General features: G+C 32.9%; 1 protein-coding gene across 1 annotated transcript in view; it reads left to right on the forward strand.

Annotated features, from left to right (window-relative positions):
• The window catches only part of LOC145293159 (ethanolamine kinase 1-like), a 100,722-nt gene that overhangs the window by 41,339 nt on the left and 37,898 nt on the right, over window positions 1-21,485 (forward strand). The window contains exon 5 of the mRNA XM_080139610.1: window positions 8,011-8,094. Within this exon, the coding sequence (XP_079995736.1) occupies window positions 8,011-8,094 (84 nt within the window). The remainder of the gene's footprint in view (window positions 1-8,010; window positions 8,095-21,485) is intronic.

The following is a 21,485-nucleotide window of genomic DNA, read 5'->3' on the forward strand; positions in this document are numbered from 1 at the left end:
GTACCTGTATCTATAATGAAGTTTACTATCTTTTGTCCAATTTTGGTGGCAACCTCAAATAGTTGCGAATTGTCAGTTGCTGTTCCAACTCGCATTATAAGTTTCCCGAAGTTTGGTTAGGTTGCCTGACGGGTGATGATGATCTTGATGTAGGCATTATTTTGCAGTTGGATTTTTGTGACCATCTGCACCATGGTTTGCAGGTTCTCGATTTTTCCGCAAAGTACAAGTGTCCACGACAGACTTGGGGTTTCTGGTCCTCATAAAAGGGCCTTACATTATTGTGTGTTCTTGTGGCAATGCTGGTGGAAGCTAAATTTCCGTTGGCTCTGGGTGGTGGTGCGGTAACATTGTGCACATACTTTGGTCTCAGAAAAGGAACTATTTCATCCGCCAATGTACCCAATTCATATACCGAGGCGTTTTTTACCGCTGCTATAACCAGGGTTATTTCGGTGGGCAGTGCCTGAATGAATTTATGGCGCACAAGATCCTCTCCCACTAGCTGTCGCCATCAGTTCCTGTAAATATGTCGACGGTTTTCCGGTCATGGCTGTAGCGCCAATAAGTCTGTTGAACAACTCAGGCTTTGATTGTTCATGGATATTTATCATGGCCTCTCTCAGTTACGTATAACTTTTAGAAACAATGATGGTGGTGGGTAGGTTTGAAATCAAGTCTGGGGGAAGATTTGAGAAGACATGATAGAATCTTGTGGTCTCGTTGGATATATTCCTCAGTTCAAATTGAGCCTCGCATATGGCGAACCATCCGTCCACAGCAGCATGCATATATCCCGGTATCTTTACAGAAACTGCTGACACAGTATCCTCCATTGCGAAATTTGTGGGTTACGCGTTCAGTGGTTGATAGAAATGTTTAATATCTTAGCAGATTGCCGTTCGTCCTGTTAGTGTAATTAAAAGTCTTTTTTTTTTCTTTTTTTTTTTTAAACACAAGGATTGTCCAGGGGCCGCAACTCCTGCCGTTCGATTACCTCCCTTTTTATCAATGTATTGTTTACCAGAAGGCGTTTTATTGCCCTGGACTTTTTTTTTTTCTGTTAAGAAAAATGGTTTTGAAGTTAACTTTTGGCTTTTAATTAGGCAACCGACATAGAAATTTTTATTTTTTTGTTTGTGGTTAGATAGTGGTCGCTATAATTAAAATGGTAGTCGTATTCTATTCCGAGAGCGGATTTTATTGCTGTGTTTTTTTACTTTCTTTTCGTTTCTTCCTATTTTAATCACCTAAATTATTTTAGAAGAAAAAAAAAAATAGTGGATGGGTGTTTGTAACTTTAGTTGACAAGTCTGACTTTTTTTTATCGTTATTATTATTATTGTTGTTTTCTGGAAGGTGCGACACGTCGGGAGGTCATCATTTTATAGACTATAGAGGGGTTTATCAGGTTTGTGTCTAACTCTCTGACTCCATAGAAATAAATAAAAAAAAAATATTTTAAGGTGAATAAAAAAAAAGGCAACTTTATTTACTATTTGGGAGGTATATAGAGAAGGTTCGTTTTGTGGCAGAAGAGAATGTTCATGAAATGTGTGTGGGAAAATCAACAGAAAGAATGTTCATTTGGTTATACTTATCGGTTTAGGTGGGAACAAAGTTGGTTTGAATTTACTTCGGTGTCTTCCTTTTCTGGTTTTCGTGAACGAAGCAGTGTTTAGTCATTCAAGGCGTTCGGGCCATAACGTGGGGCCAGTATGTCGTTTTTGACTTTCATAACCTTTTCGGGGCTCCTCCGGCCGCGTGGAAAATCAACCGTCCTTTGCTGTCTTCTTCTTCAAAACCCCCTAAAAAAACGCGCCAAAAACCAAACTTCCTTTTTCCACCGGAAGTCCCGCATCTTCCAGTCCGCAGTCAATTCTTATTAATCCCCACATTGTACATCTTCATTTCCTATTAGCTGATGAAAAATGGAACTGTCAGTTCCTGAGCTTTTCATTAAAAGAACAATAACCTTCCTCCCTCAAGTGTCCAAAAAAGAAAGACTAAATTCATCATAAATATTATTTTGAAATGCTGAAACTATTTGCGTTTGGTTTTCTCTACTCTTTCCTGTATTAAGAATTTCTCCAAGACTGAGATTAATTTTTTCAAAATAAGTATATGAAAATACTGAAACCATTGATTTTCCATTATCTGTAATCCTTGTTTGAAATTCCTCCTAGACTGAGATAATCTTTCTGTACAATAATAAAACCAAATGATAAAATGAAATAATCACGGATGCATGTAATAATAAATCTATGAAAGATTTTATAATGGTGTTAACTGGGAGAAGGAGAGGATAAAATAATAATGACTAAGTATCCTGCTACCACCTGTAAATATGAATTGTTTTGGAGAATGACTCTGGCTGGAACTATTATAGGAATTTACAATATCGAATGAAATTGGTTTATAATAGCTGGAAGATATGCAACAGATATTGGCAGATAGTGTGAGCATATTGAATTTGTATGTGCCGTCTGTGTTTGTATTGCTATAATAATATAATATAAATAATTTTCTATACGGGAAAAATCGGCATCTTTTTTATTATATATATATATATAGAGAGAGAGAGAGAGAGAGAGAGAAGATAGATATAACAATATATACAAATAATCGAAACAAGACTTTAAAACAATAATTAAAAATCCAAATAAAAAGTTGAATTCATTTTTCTTTTCTTTGTGGCGACATTTAAAAGATAAATAAGTGTGCATTGAAATTATCAAAATATTTATCTATATATATGAATAAATGGGAAAGAATTTGTTATTATTTTAAATTAATCTTTCAAATAGTGAATGTTATAAAGCAATAGCAAGTAGGGGAAAGCCAGCTAGTAATATATATATATATATATATATATATATATATATGGGGGAGTTAAAGGAAAAGAATAAGATCAATTACTTAAGAGGAGACTTATCAAGATAATGCAAAGCTCAACAAATTGATTTGGAGCTTATATAGAAATCATAATTTTACTGTTTCATATTGTCATCATTAGGTGATGAATTGATGAGGGAATTTTGTGTGGAATTCCTAATCCAATGGGACAGATTTACCATTCCATCTGAAACAATCAATATTTAATTTACACTAATTCTTCGAGCCTAATAAATGATTTTTCATAAATCATCATACCTCTTAATTTATATATATATATATATATATATATATATATATATATAATATAATATAATATAAATCTCACCTGACTGTTTAAATGTATGTTTGTATTTCTGCCTAAAACTTTCAACAGAGATGTATGATTTTCATGAAATCGGAATCGTTTTAAAGCTCGACCCTTCGGATGACAAATATCGAAAAATTGGCTAAAAACATTAATTCCTTCATTCTCAACTGGGCACTTTTCTACAGGGAGTGGTCGCTTTTTTCGCCGATATTTTTGAAAGTCATCCTCGCTTTTTGATTGACTAAACCTTCACCACTTTTGGTTTGGCGATGGACGCAACAGCAAAGACGTGTTTTTTTTTTGTTTTTCACATTCTTTTCTTCCTTTGCTGTACGGGTTCAAGCCTGCCTGCCTACTATCACTACTTATATTTTTCTTTTGCTCAACCCACACCTCCAAACACCTGGGCAATGCCCGGTACCCAGGCTAGTATATATATAAATCAATAAAGAAAGAAAATGATGATATAAAACTATATACAAATATATATAGATTTATTCATTTATTCAATAAATCAATTAGGGGTGTAGGGTAAGTGAGAACTCTTTATATCATGGTATTTCGAAGCTTAATGCTTCTCATCAGAAGAGGAGAGAAGATGCTAGGTAACATAATAGGGATGCGACGTCAAGCGATAGTTACATTAGGTGTGAAGTAAAATATTGATGCTGTTTGGGGGGCTAAATTGATCTTTGTGATATATTATTATGGCATAAAGAGTTTTCACTTACTCTACACTCCTAATTGATGTATAAACTTATTGAATAAATGAATAAATCTATATATATTGTATATTAACGGGGGTACCTGGCGATGCCCGGGTGTTTCGAGGTGTGGTTTTGGGGCCCTCTTGCACTTTAAGTAAATGGAAATTAGGAAGATAAAAATGGAACAGCAGTCGTTTGACACCGGTTGGATAGAGAAATTATGACGTCATTTTATAAATAAAATGGATTGACAATATTAGAAAACAGATTAGATGATTTTTATTAATGCAGGATTTTTTTAAAAACAATTTTTTAAGCGTAATTTTAATTAATTAGAAATGATAAAAAGAAACGATATTGAAATTGACAATATTAGAAAACAAAATTTTTTTTTAATCAATGATTGTCTTAGAAATAAATAAATACACGCATGATAAAAAAAAAGGGTCTATGAGATAAATATGAAGAAAGTGAAAAAACTTTTTTGTGCATTTATTTAAAAGAAAACTGTTTACGCAGGGTCCACATATCCCGTGAAGTACTTTTTTTTTATTTTAGTATAAAACAGATTTTTTTTATGGGATAAATACAAAGAAAGTGAAAAAAACTTTTTTGCGCATTTCAGGGAGCAACCATTAAAAGAAAACTGTTTACGCAGGGTCCACGTATCCCGTGACGTACTTTTTTTATTTAGTATAAAACAGATTTTTTTTTTACCAACCAAAGATAATTAGAACTGATATTGTTCTCTGATACATATTATTATACGCGGAAATATTCTTTTACAATACTTTCAATTCTTAAATTCTATCTTAACTTAAAAAAATTCTTTTAACTGGAGAGCTAATTAACGTTTTTAAATTTAAAATAAAATTAAAATAGTTCACTATAAATCAGCGATCGAATTGTTACTTAAATGACTTTAACTCTTTTAAAAATGCTTCTACATTAATTATTTTCATACTATTATTAAATACTTATTAAATTCTTTTACAATAATTTCAATTCTTAAATTCTATCTTAATTTAAAAAATGTTTATACTATTAATTATTAAATACTTAGTTATTAAATTCTTTTACAATTCTTTTTCAACAATTTCAATTTTTAAATTTTATCAATATTTCATAGTAATGATGTCAATATTTCTCTATCCAATCAAATTGCATTCTTTCAACCGGTGTCAAACGACTGCTGTTCCTTTTTTATCTTCCTAATTTCCATTTACTTAAAGTGCAAGAGGACCGGTTTTGGGTAAATCAAATCAAAAAGTGAAGATTTCTTGCCCGGGTGTTTGTGTCGGGGGGGGGGGGTGCTTTTGGGTAAATCAAAACAAAAGACGTTGCCCGGGTGTTTGTGTCGGGGGGGGGGGGTTAAAAAACAAAATTTTGGTAGGTAAGTAGGAAAGATTGAACCCGAAGCCTTGAGGCGGGTTGGAAAATAAAGTGTAAAAAAAAAAAAGATGCAACGCTAACCACTGGGTCAGCAAGAAGTAGTCGAGGAAACATGTTTGAATTTATTTAAGTATTAAGAATTGGCAGGTGCCCATACTTGACGACTTAATGAGGTCAACTTTGACTGTGGGGCAGTATTTTTTGGTTTTATTATACGAAAAAGCCAAATCCAAATGCGGCGATCGAAAAATGTTGAATATTTAAAGTCAGGCAAATTAAATACACATGCGACCCCCGTTGTTATCTCGTAGATATTATCATTTAGACGTGATATAAAAAGCTTTAAGAAGGAGCGACCCCCGCGAGAACGTTGAGGAAAAAACCCTTTTGTGGACATACACGAAAACGCACACACAAACATTTTCGCTTTTATGTATATAGATTGTCATTTTTTTCTTTATTAATTTATATATATATATAATTATTTACTATAATAATTACCTACAAACACTAGTGTTTCGTTCTTTCGGGAATCATCAGTGTAAATTTGAACCTAGCAACAGAAGCCATCTCTGGCTTCATTAGCAAGGTATCCATTCGGCTACCCTTAACTAAAAGAAATACTTTTGAACTATTAACATCATTTGTAGACATCTATGCTGACGACACTACCATTTATGGTAGCACATCTAAGACAGTAAACGACCAAGTTCTCTCCAATTCTCTCTCCTCTGATCTTGAGCACGTAGTACAATGGGGTAAAGAATGGCTGGTTACTTTTAATGCATCTAAAACCAAGCTTCTCTCTTTACATCATCAACATTCTGATCCACATCTGACATCAATTGAAATGAATGGCTCTCATCTTCAGGAGGCCTCAAGTTTTGACAAACTTCTTGGCTTGACTATTACTCCTGATCTTAAATGGAACACGTACATCAAATCTGTTGCCAAGGCCGCTGGAAAAATGGTGGGATCTTTCTATCGATCCGGTAGATATCTCACTGCTGATGCTATTCTCTATCTATATAAGAGCCAGGTACGTCCAAGGATGGAATACTGTTGCCACATCTGGGCAGGAGCTGCTAGAAAGGACTTGGCCTGCCTTGATAGAGTTCAAAATAGACTTCGTAGCCTCGTAGGAGATGTCCTTTTCTCTTCCTTGCAACCTTTATCTCACAGAAGAGATGTTGCGAGTTTGTCTCTGATGTATCATTATTTTCATGAAAAGTGTTTGAATGAGCTTCAATCTATGGTCCCCCCTCGCCAAACTTTCACAAGAAACACTCGTCTAGCTGTAAACACTATCAATAATTCCCCCCACTCTTTATCTGTGCCTAAACCTAAACATAGATTCCATGAACAAAGCTTTTTTCTTAGAACTGCACGCCTGTGGAATTGTCTTCCGTTTTCTTGCTTTCCGGCTGACTATAATATGGTTGTCTTCAAGTCTAACGTAAATAAGTTCTTGATGAGCCGTTCCATATAAGTTATCAACTTTACCAAATTTTCATTACTAATTATTACTATAATGTCCAATTTCTACTGTACACTCTTTAACCCTTATCCTTGAGTGGCCTCTTGGCCTTGATAATGTGGTGATGCCTATGTAAAAAAAAAAAATAAAAATAAAAATCACATTTATTTTTTAAAAATGTTTTTTAACGTCTGTTAGAGTGATCTAATCATATGATGATCTACGCATAAGAGCTAAATTGACCGATTTTTTATTTTAACTGCACAATGATAAGAAATGAGTTCCTTAAAGGGGATGATATAATTATTTACTATAATGATTATTAAATACTTACAGATACTAGTGTTTCATCCTTTCGGGAATCATCAGTGCAGGGTATCACAATTAACACCAGTTGATATATTCGAACCTGGCAACAGAAGCCATATATATATATATATATATATATATATATATATATATATATATATATATACACACACACACAGATGGTGACCCAAAAAAACGGGGCCACAACTATAATTAGGGCCCCGTTTCTTAGTGTTTTGCCTGAATGAAATGAAACTTTGGTCATAACTAATTTATTATATTCAAAACATCACATCAAAACACAAGAGTCTTTACGCCTTTTTTCTCTACAGCATATGTTCTAGATGGCCTCCGTTTAGCTTTTCTTTTTTTTTGGTCACCCTGTATAAATCAAGAGGTATGATGATTTATGGAAAATCATTTATGCTCGAAGAATTAGTGCAAATTAAATATTGATTATTTCAGATGGAATGGTAAATCTGTCCCATTGGATTAGGAATTCCACACAAAATTCCCTCATCAGTTCATCATCTAATGATGACAATATAGAACTGTGAAACTATCCATAAAATTAAAATCAAAAGATGAAATTAAATATAATAAAAATAAAAACGAAATGCAAATGAAATACAATAAGAATAATAAAAATGAAGACAAATTATATACCAGTTCTATAATTATGATCTATTTTCTTTTGTGTTATTTTATCCGCATTTACAGAGTGATTGCTACATTACTTAAAAAAGTGGATGAAATGTTAAATATTCAATATTAAATTCAATTAAAGATAAAAATTAATTAAAAATTATGCTGCTTTTTTTTTTTTGTTCAAAAGATGGATATGAATATAAAGATAAAATTAATTAAATAAAATAGAATGCTTATTGATTCCAAACATTTAATTTGATTTGTCTTTTCAGATGTGATATCTTTTATTGATTTTGAATATACTGGTTTGAATTGCATGGCATATGATATTGCCAATCACTTCTGTGAATATGCAGGTGAGTTTCTTTTTATTGTAAATGATGGAACTGATGGGGGGGGTGCAATTGAAGAACTCAAAAAGAAAACAAAGTAAAATAAAACTAATTCCAGAATTTACAAATAATCTTTTAATTTTGATGCCTTAATTAGTTGAAATAAAATATGTACAAATCAAACATCTTTTAGACTAAAAATATGACACTTAATGGAAAACAAATACCTTCAAATTATTGTTTCTTTATTATTGTTATTGTGTCAGGCAATTTTTCATTTCTGATTTTTCCTCAATTCTACTTTTAACTGTTGACTAGCAATATTTTCACACTCATTGTCTCTCTTGCTCACTGTTGTCGTACTTTGCCATATAAGCAGGTGAATCCCCTCACATGCAAATTATGAATAATCCCAGTCATGCATCTTACAGTTCTTGCAAGTTTCCACCAGAAACTATGAACTGGGTATGTGCGAATATTTATCATCACGCTGCCTATGTAGCATTGATCTAATATTGACAATATGTGCTAAAAATAAATAAGTTCATCTATTTAAAAAAATTTTTTTTGAATGTTCGTATGTAGTATTTTATTTTTATAGACATTTCTGTACTAAAATTGCATTTCCAAAGCCATAAATAGGGGATAAAAATCAATATGTTAAAAAATTATTCAGAAAATAAATGAAACACTTTCTTCAAAATAAAAATTAATGCCAAGTTGTTTTCAATTCCAAACATCAATGAAACTTCTTTTGATGTGATGTCACACTGAAGTACCGCTTTTCTTTTCATCACCTTTGTTACTTTTGAGATTCATTTTCAGTTTAAGGCACAAGAAAAACGTGAATGTCTTTTATATATGGAAACTGTTGTGTTTGTGTTCAATTTCTTTTTGTTTAAAAAAGATCAAAAAAGAAATGAGATTTTGTGCTAATGTTCAATTAAAAATTTGACTATCAATAATATGTGAGCACTAGAAAAGCAGAAAATGAGGTTTTATGGTCCTGAAGGAAGAAGAAAACAATTGTGTCCATAAATGTATCATGCTATAAGAAATGTCATGGATGACAAAACAGACGATGCAGCAATTTTTTTCAGCAATCTACTCCTAATTTCATTGCACCAAATGATTGATCCTCAAAAAGTTCAGGCTCAAATGTCATCCATCACAATGCATTTGGAGTTTGTTATTAGCAGAAACTCAGAAATGTCGATGCAACATAAACTTTATTGATGATATAAAAACGTGATTAGCAAGAGCTTGGAAAGCTTATATAAAAATCTAATCTTTCCAAGCTCTTGCCAATCACGTTTCAGGTTAAGACGCTGCTATGAAGTGCATGTACATCATTTTGAGCGTGTATAATTATCCAATGAAAATGCTTACCTGTTATAAAAAGAAATTCAAAATGGCATCTAGAATGGCTAGGTAGCATTCATATGTTTTACTCTGTTTATATTACAATTAGATTTTAAAAATTAATTTATCTTTGTTGGTGTGCTCTTTTGAAATAATGGTAGGAATGCACCAGGAACCGGTACCTAACCCACTCTTGTCTACAATCGTCCTTGTCAAGTTTACAAAAACCTGCAGAAATTGTGCTCTGTGGGAGATTCTGTATGCAGATGATATTGTTATCAGTATACCCAGTGCAACAGAAATGAGTACAACATTAAAAAGTGGCCTGGTGCAACCATATCAGGCTGTTGGAAGATGACTCCCTGACACAAATGCACCTACATTAACACCTTTCTGTTTTTGTTTTTACTTTTAATTATTTGCACAACTAAGGTATCTTCTGCAAAACCCCAAGCAAAAAAACTTCCCCTCCCCTCTTTTTTCCACTCCCACTTCCTTACTGGCTTCCTAACTTAAAACATTCCAACCAATAATACTACAACCTTTTTCCTTTGCAAAATTAAATTATTTTCTGCAAGGCCGAGAATGAAAACAACAATCTATCAAGAACACCAAACCAAGCCTTATGATTAAGAAAGGAAATAAAAACAACCAAACTAAAATCCAAGAATGGGTATTTGAAGAAATAAACCAGATTTCACTAGACCCCATTGGTGGGGCATCAGAATATGCTGACTGCCACCCCTGCAGAGAGTAGAAGTCCCTCAATGGGACTACCTGTTGACCATAGGTAACAACCCGTAATGTCTTAGGACGGGATCCTGGTGGTTGAGCAGTCCATGACTAGACGAAAAAAAGTTTTGGCCCTGCAACACACCATTTCGGTTTTTACCTCGACTAGATGGAAGGTCGGAGAGGCCCGATCCAATCAATCTGCTAGTCAAGCCAAGCCCTAACACAGTGGCACAATGGCAAATATTAATTACAACATCAAAAAAAAAAAAAAGAAGTCTAAAGATAATACAGTATCTTACTTTTACTACAAACACAGGAAAACCAAATAAGTGTTAGAAGGCGATGGCAAGGGTCAATCAATTGCTGAGATAAAACCACACAACTGTTCCCTACCCGATATTTCTCTTAAACTGGGAAAATGAAACTAAAGGAGGAATCGGGGAAACGATGGCACAAACTCGACTGATTGAGTATATCTTTTTTGTATCCTTGGGATGAAAGGGCGAATGGGGTTCCCCCAATATCTCCCACATTTGAGCTCCAAGGAGGATGGGGAGCAAGAAAAATGAAAAACTAATCAACTATACATGGATCTAATAATTAAAAAACTCAGAAAAACCAAAAGAACTCACTCTGACGTTTCAGATGTCACCAGCTCAGACAGTGAGCAAGAATTCTGTCTTGAACATATTGAAAAAGAAAACTTTCCAAGATTCATAGTTATTGAAAGCTTGGAAGGACAAAAAAACAGTGATCTGTCTCCATTTCTAATTGAAAAAGTATTAACTCAAAATAGCAATCCTAAAACAGTTACAAAAATGAAAAATGGCAACCTACTTCTTATGGTAGACAATTACAAAGATGAAAAAAAACCTCTTAGGAATTGAAAAAATTCCATATTTATAAATGCAAGACTTTTGCCCACGAAAGGTTAAACACTTCAAAAGGTGTCATAAGAAGCCATGAACTAACTTTAGCTGCAACAGAATAAATCAAAAATGCTCTAAGAAAACAGGGAGTAATTGATCATGTCCGAATCAACATAAAAAGGAACAATCAATCCATACCTACAATGACGTATATACTAACATTTAATACTCCTAAAATTCCAAAAGAAGTCAAAATTGGATACACAATCGAAAAAGTGAAACTATATATACCAACCCCTATGAGATGTTTTAAGTGCCAAAAATATGGGCACCATAGAGAAATTTGCAGAGGGCACAAAACATGTGGAAAATATGGTCTAAAAGAACTCAACCACACAGAAAACGAATGCCCCAATGAAACTAAATGCCCAAATTGCCTGGAAAACCATCCAGCATACTCCAAAATATGCAAAACCTTCAAAAAGGAAAAAGAAATTGTGAAAGTAAAATATAAAGAAAATATCTCCTTCCCTGAAGCAAGAAAAATGGTAGATTCCTACCAAAAAGTAAATACCTATGCAAACATCACAAAAAAATTCAAGCCAAACTAACTAAATAAACTACCAAGAGTTACTCAATAAATTTGTTTCTGAACTCAAAATTCTAATAATTTAAAGACAAACCAAAACGAAACTAACAAGAAACAAATACTAGTATCCTTGAAAACTCAATTAAGTGACCAAAACCAAAACCAAGTTCCAAAGAGCAAAATAGAATCTGATCAACAAAAACTACAAATAAACCAACGTGAAAGATCCAAGTCACGAACAAGGACAAAAGCAGACATTAAACACACAATATGAAGAAAGATGGAAGCAGAACGGGGAAACAGAAAACCTCCTTCCAAAAAACAAAATAGATAAAAAACAGAAACAGTATTAATTGAAAATGTAAATAAATTTGAATTAATTGAGATCGAGAGCCAGAAAGGACACATAAGATAGAGCAAATCAAAAAGTCCAAACCAAAACATAAAAAAAACCTCAGCAAGATTTCTCAGCTGAGACACAGACACTAACAAGAGACACACTTTCTACATCCAAAGAGATGGAGATAGATGAGAACTAAAAAAAAGATAACTAAACCCGAAACACCCAAATAACATCTAAAATGCAAAACATGACACATAGAATCATACTGGATAGAAATAAGACAAATAATATAATCCAGTGGAATTGTCATGGTTTAAAGGTAAAACCTAAATGAGCTCACTATTCTACTTGATAAACTACTCCCAGTAGTAGTTTGTCTCCAAGAAACCTTTATGAAATCGGATGACAATATAAAAATTAAAAACTACAATCAGTAAAACCATGTACATAATACTGGAGGTACTTCAATTCTTATTAGAAATGACATACCCTAAAGTCAAATACAATTTAATACTAAAGAAATGAAAGCATCACAGAAACAGATTTGAGCAAACTAATACAGCAACTTCCTTATGGAATACTTAAACAGTCATAATGAGATATGGGGAAGTGAAAAAAACAAGTAAAAGGGGGAAACTATAGAAAATATATTAAATAGCGAAAATCTATCCTTCTTTAATGATAAAACACTTATTTACACCCAGGAACTGGTACATTCACATCAGTTGATTTAACATTGTGTGATCCAACACTTGCCTTGGATTACAAATAGAATGTACTAGAAGATTCATATGGAAGTGACCACTTTCCCATTACACTTGAAAACAATGATCCAATGCCAGAAAACAAAATACCCCAATGGAACTTACAGAAGGCTGACTGGAAAAAATTCCAAAATTTATGCCGGACTAAATTAACATTGGATAATAACCCAAACCAAAATAATATCACATATTTTACCAATACACCGTATAATATTGCTGAGGAATGCATTCCAAAAAGCTCTACCTCCTCAAAACATAATAAACCCTGGTTTGACAAAAAATGCAAAGAAGCCATCAGAACTCGTCGAGCTATGCTAAGGGAATTCAAAAAAGAACCAACTAAAGAAAATCTCGATAAATATAAAAACAGTAGAGATAAAGCTCGCAAAACCATTAAGGAATCAAAGCGAACATCATGGAGAAACTATGTATCAAAAATAAATTCAATTACAAAAAGCAAAAAGATCTGGGACATGATCTGAAAAATTTAAGGGAAAAGTAACAGCAACCCTACTAAACACCTGATCTATAATAACCAAAAAATTACTAGCAAGAAAGAAATGGTAAATTGTCTTGCTGAAACTTTTGAAAAAAACTCCTCCTCCAAAAACTCTAACCAAAAATTCCAAATTATTAAGGAAAAAGCAGAAAAGGAAAAACTCCAGTTTCAAACAAATAATACAGAAAAATACAACCAGCCATTCTCTAAAAATGAATTGAAAGTATCCCTAGGCAAAGCTCCATATTAAATAGAGAAATAGTCAACCACCTCAGCAGGAATAACCTTCTTAGTGACACACAATATGGTTTCCGCTCTGCAAGATCTACCGCAGATGTGCTGACAGTTATATCCCACAGGATTAGTGAATCTCTTGACAAAGGCTTCCTTTCTAGGGCAATTGCTCTTGACATATCAAAGGCCTTCGACAAGGTATGGCATAAGGGTCTACTTCACAAGATTTCCAGCTACGGTATAACTGGAAATGTTTTCTCAGTCATTAAATCATTTCTCTCCGATAGGCTCATAAGAGTAGTGGTAGATGGACAAAAATCGGAGGCCTGCAATATAAATGCTGGAGTCCCTCAGGGGTCAATCCTAGGCCCAACTTTCTTCCTGATCTACATCAATGACCTCCCTAAACACATACTTAAATCATTCGTTGACATCTATGCTGATGACACGACCATCTACGGCAACACATCAAAGGCTGTAAATGACAAAGTTCTCTCTGATTCTCTCTCCTTTGATCTCGAGCGCGTGGTTCAGTGGGGGAAGATGTGGCTGGTTACCTTTAATGCATCCAAAACCAAACTCCTATCCTTACATCATCAACGCTCTGATCCCTATCTGGCATCAATTGTGATGGATGGCTCTCGTCTGGGTGAGGCCCCATGTTTTGACAAGCTTCTGGGTTTGACCTTTACTCCTGATCTGAAATGGAACACGTACATCGTCTGTTGCCAAGGTCGCTGGAAAGATGATGGGATCCTTCTACCGCTCCAGAAGATATCTCACTACTGATGCAATTCTCTATCTATATAAAAGCCAAGTACGTCCAAGGATGGAATACTGTTGCCATATCTGGGCAGGAGCTGCTAAAAACAGCCTATCCTGCCTTGACAGAGTACAAAATAGACTTCGTGGCTTAGTGGGGGATGCCCTTTTCTCTACCCTGCAACCTCTCTCCCACAGAAGAGACGTTGCGAGCCTATCCTTGTTTTATCGTTATTTCCATGGCAGGTGCTCGTCTGAACTCCTATCTCTGGTCCCCCCTCGCCAATCTTTCACGAAAAACACCCGTCTAGCTGAATCCACTGTGAAAAATTTCCCCCACTCTATATCTGTGCCTAAATCAAAACGCGGATTCCATGAACAAAGCTTCTTTCTTAGAACTGCACGCCTGTGGAACTCTGTTCCGTCTGCCTGCTTCCCACCGGACTACAACTTGGATGTCTTCAAGTCCAATGTTAACAAATTCCTAATGAACTGCCCCCTTAAGTAAACACTTCATCAAATCTCCACACTAACGTAATGTACTTGCAATAACCCTTATCCCTGAGTGGCTTCCGGGCCTTGATAAGTGGTGATCACTGTGTAAAAAAAAAAAAAAAAGCTCATGACTCAGCTGTTGGCCCTGATCAGATCCACTATCAATTTATAAAACAACTTCCTGATACGTCTACAGATTACCTACTACAAATATTTAATGATATTTGGGAAAGTGGCAACGTTCCTGAAATATGGAGCCAGGCCATAGTAATCCCTATACCTAAATCATCAAAGGACTCTACAAATCCCGTGAATTGCTGACCTATAGCACTCACTAGCTGTATTTCCAAAATAATGGAAAGAATGATCAACAGCAGATTAGTATGGTACCTTGAGACAAATAATCTGATTACAGATTATCAGTCAGGATTTAGGAACAAAAGAAGCCCCATGGACCATCTTTCAGCTAGAAACCTTCATCAGAGAAGCCTTTATCAAGTAAGAACATCTTACAGCAATCTTTTTCGATATTGAAAAAGCATACGACTCTGCATGGAGGCATGGCATTATAAAAGATCTACAAGAGCTTGGATTAAAAGGCAGAATGCCCATTTTCATCAAAAATTTTATAAATAATAGACAATTTAATGTACGATTAGGTGATACTCTATCCATCAGTAAAAAACAAGAAACAGGGGTACCACAAGGAAGCAACCTGTCTGTCACACTTTTTAGTATTAAAATAAATAACATCGTCAAAAATATAAATGTAGGAACAGAATGTGCCCTCTGTGTGGATGACTTCCTGATCTGTTATAGATCAAAATATATTACAAGAATAGAATGCCATTTACAACTGTGTTTAAACAAAATAAATGGATAACAAAAAATGGATTTAAATTCTCAAAAGAAAAAACAAAAGCCATCCATTTCTGTCAAATCCGGAAAATGCACCATGATCCAGTAATGAAATTGGACAATGAAATTATACCTATAGTTGATCAGTATAAATATTTGGGCATCATCTTTGATAAAAAGCTAACATTCATTCCTCATATTAAATAACTCAAACAAAAATGCAACAAAGCCATCCAACTCTTAAAAGTAGTAGCTCATACAGACTGAGGTGCAGACAAAGACCCTATAATTAAATTATACAGATCCTTTGTTAGATCCAAGTTGGATTATGGATGCTATATCTATGGATCTGCAAGAAAGTCCTACATAAATGAATCAGACACAATACATCACCAAGGGCTAAGATTAGCTCTAGGAGCCTTCCCCACCTCCCCAGTGGAAAGCTTATATGTAGAAACAGATGAACCCTCATTGTCACTTAGAAGAGAAAAACTAGGACTACAATATTATAAAAAAATGGCTTCATGTCCAACTAATCCTGCTTATAAATATGTCTTCCACCTCCAATACAAAAACCTCTTTGATAGAAAAGAAAATGCTATAAAACTATTTAGTCTACGTATGGAAGAATCCATAAGTAGTAGACATTGCAATAATACACAAATCTGTAAAACCTAAATATCCCCACTGGCTAAAAAAAAAACAACCAAAAATAATATCAGACTTAATTAAGTATCCCAAAACAAAAACCAATCTAATTATGTACCAATAAAAATTTTAAATAATTAAAGGTAAGTATCCCAAACACTCAACAATTTATACAGACGGTTCAAAAGATGGAGACAACATTGGATGTGCAGCCATACACAATAAAACAATCCTAATCAAAAGATTACCAGACAAAGCATCCATCTACAGTGCCAAAGTAATGACCATTGGTATGGCACTTGGCCTTATAGAATCTTCTAAAGATAAAGAATTCATTATTTGTTCAGATGCCAGATCAGTACTTGTAACATAGGAAAACAGGAAACCGATGAACCCATTTAATCATCCAAATCCTAAATAGAATTGATGATCTATCCAAAAATAAAAACATCTTTTTTTTGTTGGATACTCAGTCATATCAACATAAAAGGTAATGACAGAGCTGACAAAGCAGCGTTAAATTTTACCCCAACCAAAGATAAGATCCTTCATACCATCTAAAGCAAACCATTAACAAACATATTAGAAACACATGGCAAGAGTCGTAGAACTTCTGTACTAAAAACAAGCTATACCAAATCAAGGAAACCATAGGAAAACAGAAAGCAAACAAAAGAATGACCAGAAAGGAGGAAGTTATAATAACAAGACTCTGAATAGGTCATACCTCTATAATACACTCCTACCTACTCAAAAAAGAAGCCCCACTCTGCATACCCTGTCAGAAACCATACACAGTCAATCATATATTAACAAGATGCAAAGACTTGAAAACTAACCAACTGAATCTATATAATGAAAAAACTGTAAAGGACATATTCACTCATATAGAACCAACTACTCTTCTCAAGTATCTGAAGACAACAGGCTTACTCAACAAAATCTAAAAAAAAAACAAAAAAACAAAACAATACCTTATCTAACTATATAAACATAGACACTGAACACCAGCTACATACATAAAACTTATAATTATTAATGTGTATGAAAAAAAAAAAAAGACTCCGGCATTAAATGACCACATAGGTTGATATGCCGTAAAACCAACCAATCATAAAAAGTGGAAATCAGTGCTTGAAAGAAGCAGCTTCAGAGTTAATGACAAAACATGATATCTAACACTAAAGAAATAGTATCTGTTCCAGAAGATGCTCCATGGATATAAGATGATGTATATGATCTGCCATATGGAAAGTCATCAGACAGCTGTCAATTTTACAAAATGTATCCTAATATATGTGCGGATGGCAGCATACAAATATGTCTGACGTGTATGGTTGTTGTGAAACATGGCTGATGATGAAAAGTTCAACACATCTGCAGTATAGTGGATGGAGAAAATTGTCGTTCTTACTCTGCACACCTCCAGAGAAAGTATATCCCACAACAACGTCTCAACTGGTATAACCATGTTGGCTGTTGTCAATCATTCAAAACATCCCCACATGTGTGCCATGTTGATATTGATAGCCCAAAGCTGAATGATATGCCAAAACATGGAGAATATCAATTGATGACAACTTTATCCTGGTGGGCGGTGGAAGCAAAATGGCAGTAAAACTTGTAAGTCATTCACAAAATATTAAGTCTCAAACATGAAACAAGATGAAAAAATTAAAATAATAATAATAATTATAATAACAATAATAATAATAATAATAATAATAATAACAATAATAATAATAATAATAACAATAATAATAACAATAATAATAATAACAATAATAATAATAACAATAATAATAATAATAATAATATAAACAAGTAGATTGAGAACAAATGCATGGTCAATTCAGTATAGATCTATCAGAGGCAGTGGACAAGGAAAAAATCTAGTGATGGTTGTCAAAATGTAATTGAAGGTTAGGACAGAAACCGTAATATGTGCCACATAGGAGAAAGTGCTCAGGACATATGAACTATCACACTGATAAAACAACTGAAAGTTCACTGTGTTGACTGTGGACAGAAAGGTGAGAATGTATAACACCTCATTAGTAGTTGTGAGAAGTTAGCTCAAAAGGAATACAAGAGGCTGCATGAAAATATTGCAAGAAAAGCCCATTGGGATATATGTAAGAAAAGGAATGCAGTAAAAAATAGTACAAGCATGTTTTAGATAGGATAGTGGGAAGTGATAATGTGAAATTATTGTAGGAGATGAATATCTAATGTGATAATGTGAAATTATTGTAGGAGATGAATATCTAATGTGAAATTATTGTAGGAGATGAATATCTAATGTGATAATGTGAAATTATTGTAGGAGATGAATATCTAATGTGAAATTATTGTAGGAGATGAATATCTAATGTGAAATTATTGTAGGAGATGAATATCTAATGTGATAATGTGAAATTATTGTAGGAGATGAATATCTAATGTGATAATGTGAAATTATTGTAGGAGATGAATATCTAATGTGATAATGTGAAATTATTGTAGGAGATGAATATCTAATGTGATAATGTGAAATTATTGTAGGAGATGAATATCTAATGTGATAATGTGAAATTATTGTAGGAGATGAATATCTAATGTGAAATTATTGTAGGAGATGAATATCTAATGTGAAATTATTGTAGGAGATGAATATCTAATGTGATAATGTGAAATTATTGTAGGAGATGAATATCTAATGTGATAATGTTAAATTATTGTAGGAGATGAATATCTAATGTGATAATGTGAAATTATTGTAGGAGATGAATATCTAATGTGATAATGTGAAATTATGGTAGGAGATGAATATCTAATGTGATAATGTGAAATTATTGTACGAGATGAATATCTAATGTGATAATGTGAAATTATTGTAGGAGATGAATATCTAATGTGATAATGTGAAATCATTGTAGGAGATGAATATCTAATGTGATAATGTGAAATTATTGTAGGAGATGAATATCTAATGTGATAATGTGAAATTATTGTAGGAGATGAACATCTAATGTGAAATTATTGTAGGAAGTGAATATCTAATGTGAAATTATTGTAGGAGATGAATATCTAATGTGAAATTATTGTAGGAGATGAATATCTAATGTGAAATTATTGTAAGAGATGAATATCTAATGTGATAATGTGAAATTATTGTAGGAGATGAATATCTAATGTGATAATGTGAAATTATTGTAGGAGATGAATATCTAATGTGAAATTATTGTAGGAGATGAATATCTAATGTGATAATGTGAAATTATTGTAGGAGATGAATATCTAATGTGATAATGTGAAATTATTGTAGGAGATGAATATCTAATGTGAAATTATTGTAGGAGATGAATATCTAATGTGAAATTATTGTAGGAGATGAATATCTAATGTGATAATGTGAAATTATGGTGTGAGATGAATATCTAATGTGATAATGTGAAATTATTGTAGGAGATGAATATCTAATGTGATAATGTGAAATTATTGTAGGAGATGAATATCTAATGTGATAATGTGAAATTATTGTAGAAGATGAATATCTAATGTGAAATTATTGTAGGAGATGAATATCTAATGTGATAATGTGAAATCATTGTTGGAGATGAATATCTAATGTGATAATGTGAAATTATTGTAGAAGATGAATATCTAATGTGATAATGTGAAATTATTGTAGGAGATGAATATCTAATGTGAAATTATTGTAGGAGATGAATATCTAATGTGAAATTATTGTAGGAGATGAATATCTAATGTGATAATGTGAAATTATTGTAGGAGATGAATATCTAATGTGATAATGTGAAATTATTGTAGGAGATGAATATCTAATGTGATAATGTGAAATTATTGTAGGAGATGAATATCTAATGTGAAATTATTGTAGGAGATGAATATCTAATGTGATAATGTGAAATTATTGTAGGAGATGAATATCTAATGTGATAATGTGAAATCATTGTTGGAGATGAATATCTAATGTGATAATGTGAAATTATTGTAGAAGATGAATATCTAATGTGATAATGTGAAATTATTGTAGGAGATGAATATCTAATGTGAAATTATTGTAGGAGATGAATATCTAATGTGAAATTATTGTAGGAGATGAATATCTAATGTGATAATGTGAAATTATTGTAGGAGATGAATATCTAATGTGAAATTATTGTAGGAGATGAATATCTAATGTGAAATTATTGTAGGAGATGAATATCTAATGTGAAATTATTGTAGGAGATGAATATCTAATGTGAAATTATTGTAGGAGATGAATATCTAATGTGATAATGTGAAATTATGGTGTGAGATGAATATCTAATGTGATAATGTGAAATTATTGTAGGAGATGAATATCTAATGTGATAATGTGAAATTATTGTAGGAGATGAATATCTAATGTGATAATGTGAAATTATTGTAGGAGATGAATATCTAATGTGATAATGTGAAATTATTGTAGGAGATGAATATCTAATGTGATAATGTGAAATTATTGTAGGAGATGAATATCTAATGTGAAATTATTGTAGGAGATGAATATCTAATGTGATAATGTGAAATTATTGTAGGAGATGAATATCTAATGTGATAATGTGAAATTATTGTAGGAGATGAATATCTAATGTGATAATGTGAAATTATTGTAGGAGATGAATATCTAATGTGATAATGTGAAATTATTGTAGGAGATGAATATCTAATGTGATAATGTGAAATTATTGTAGGAGATGAATATCTAATGTGATAATGTGAAATTATTGTAGGAGATGAATATCTAATGTGATAATGTGAAATCATTGTAGGAGATGAATATCTAATATGATAATTTGAAATTATTGTAGGAGATGAATATCTAATGTGATAATGTGAAATTATTGTAGGAGATGAATATCTAATGTGATAATGTGAAATTATTGTAGGAGATGAATATCTAATGTGAAATTATTGTAGGAGATGAATATCTAATGTGAAATTATTGTAGGAGATGAATATCTAATGTGATAATGTGAAATTATTGTAGGAGATGAATATCTAATGTGATAATGTGATCGAAGCAAGGAGATCAGATTTAGTCTTGTTGAAAAAAAAAAAAAAATGAAGACAAGGCAATAATCATTGTTACAGCAATGCCAGCTGATGTGAATGTGGGGAAAAAGAAAAGAAGGTTGAAAAGAGCCAAGATTTGAAAAGGAAAATAAAAACATGGTGGAAGTTGAAGAAGGTAGAAGTTGTACCTGTTGTGATGGGAGACCTGGGG

The sequence above is a fragment of the Euprymna scolopes genome, chromosome 14 (assembly GCF_053919585.1).
Source record: "Euprymna scolopes isolate OS-2025 chromosome 14, ASM5391958v1, whole genome shotgun sequence".
In the NCBI taxonomy this organism is placed as follows: Eukaryota; Metazoa; Mollusca; class Cephalopoda; order Sepiida; family Sepiolidae; genus Euprymna; species Euprymna scolopes.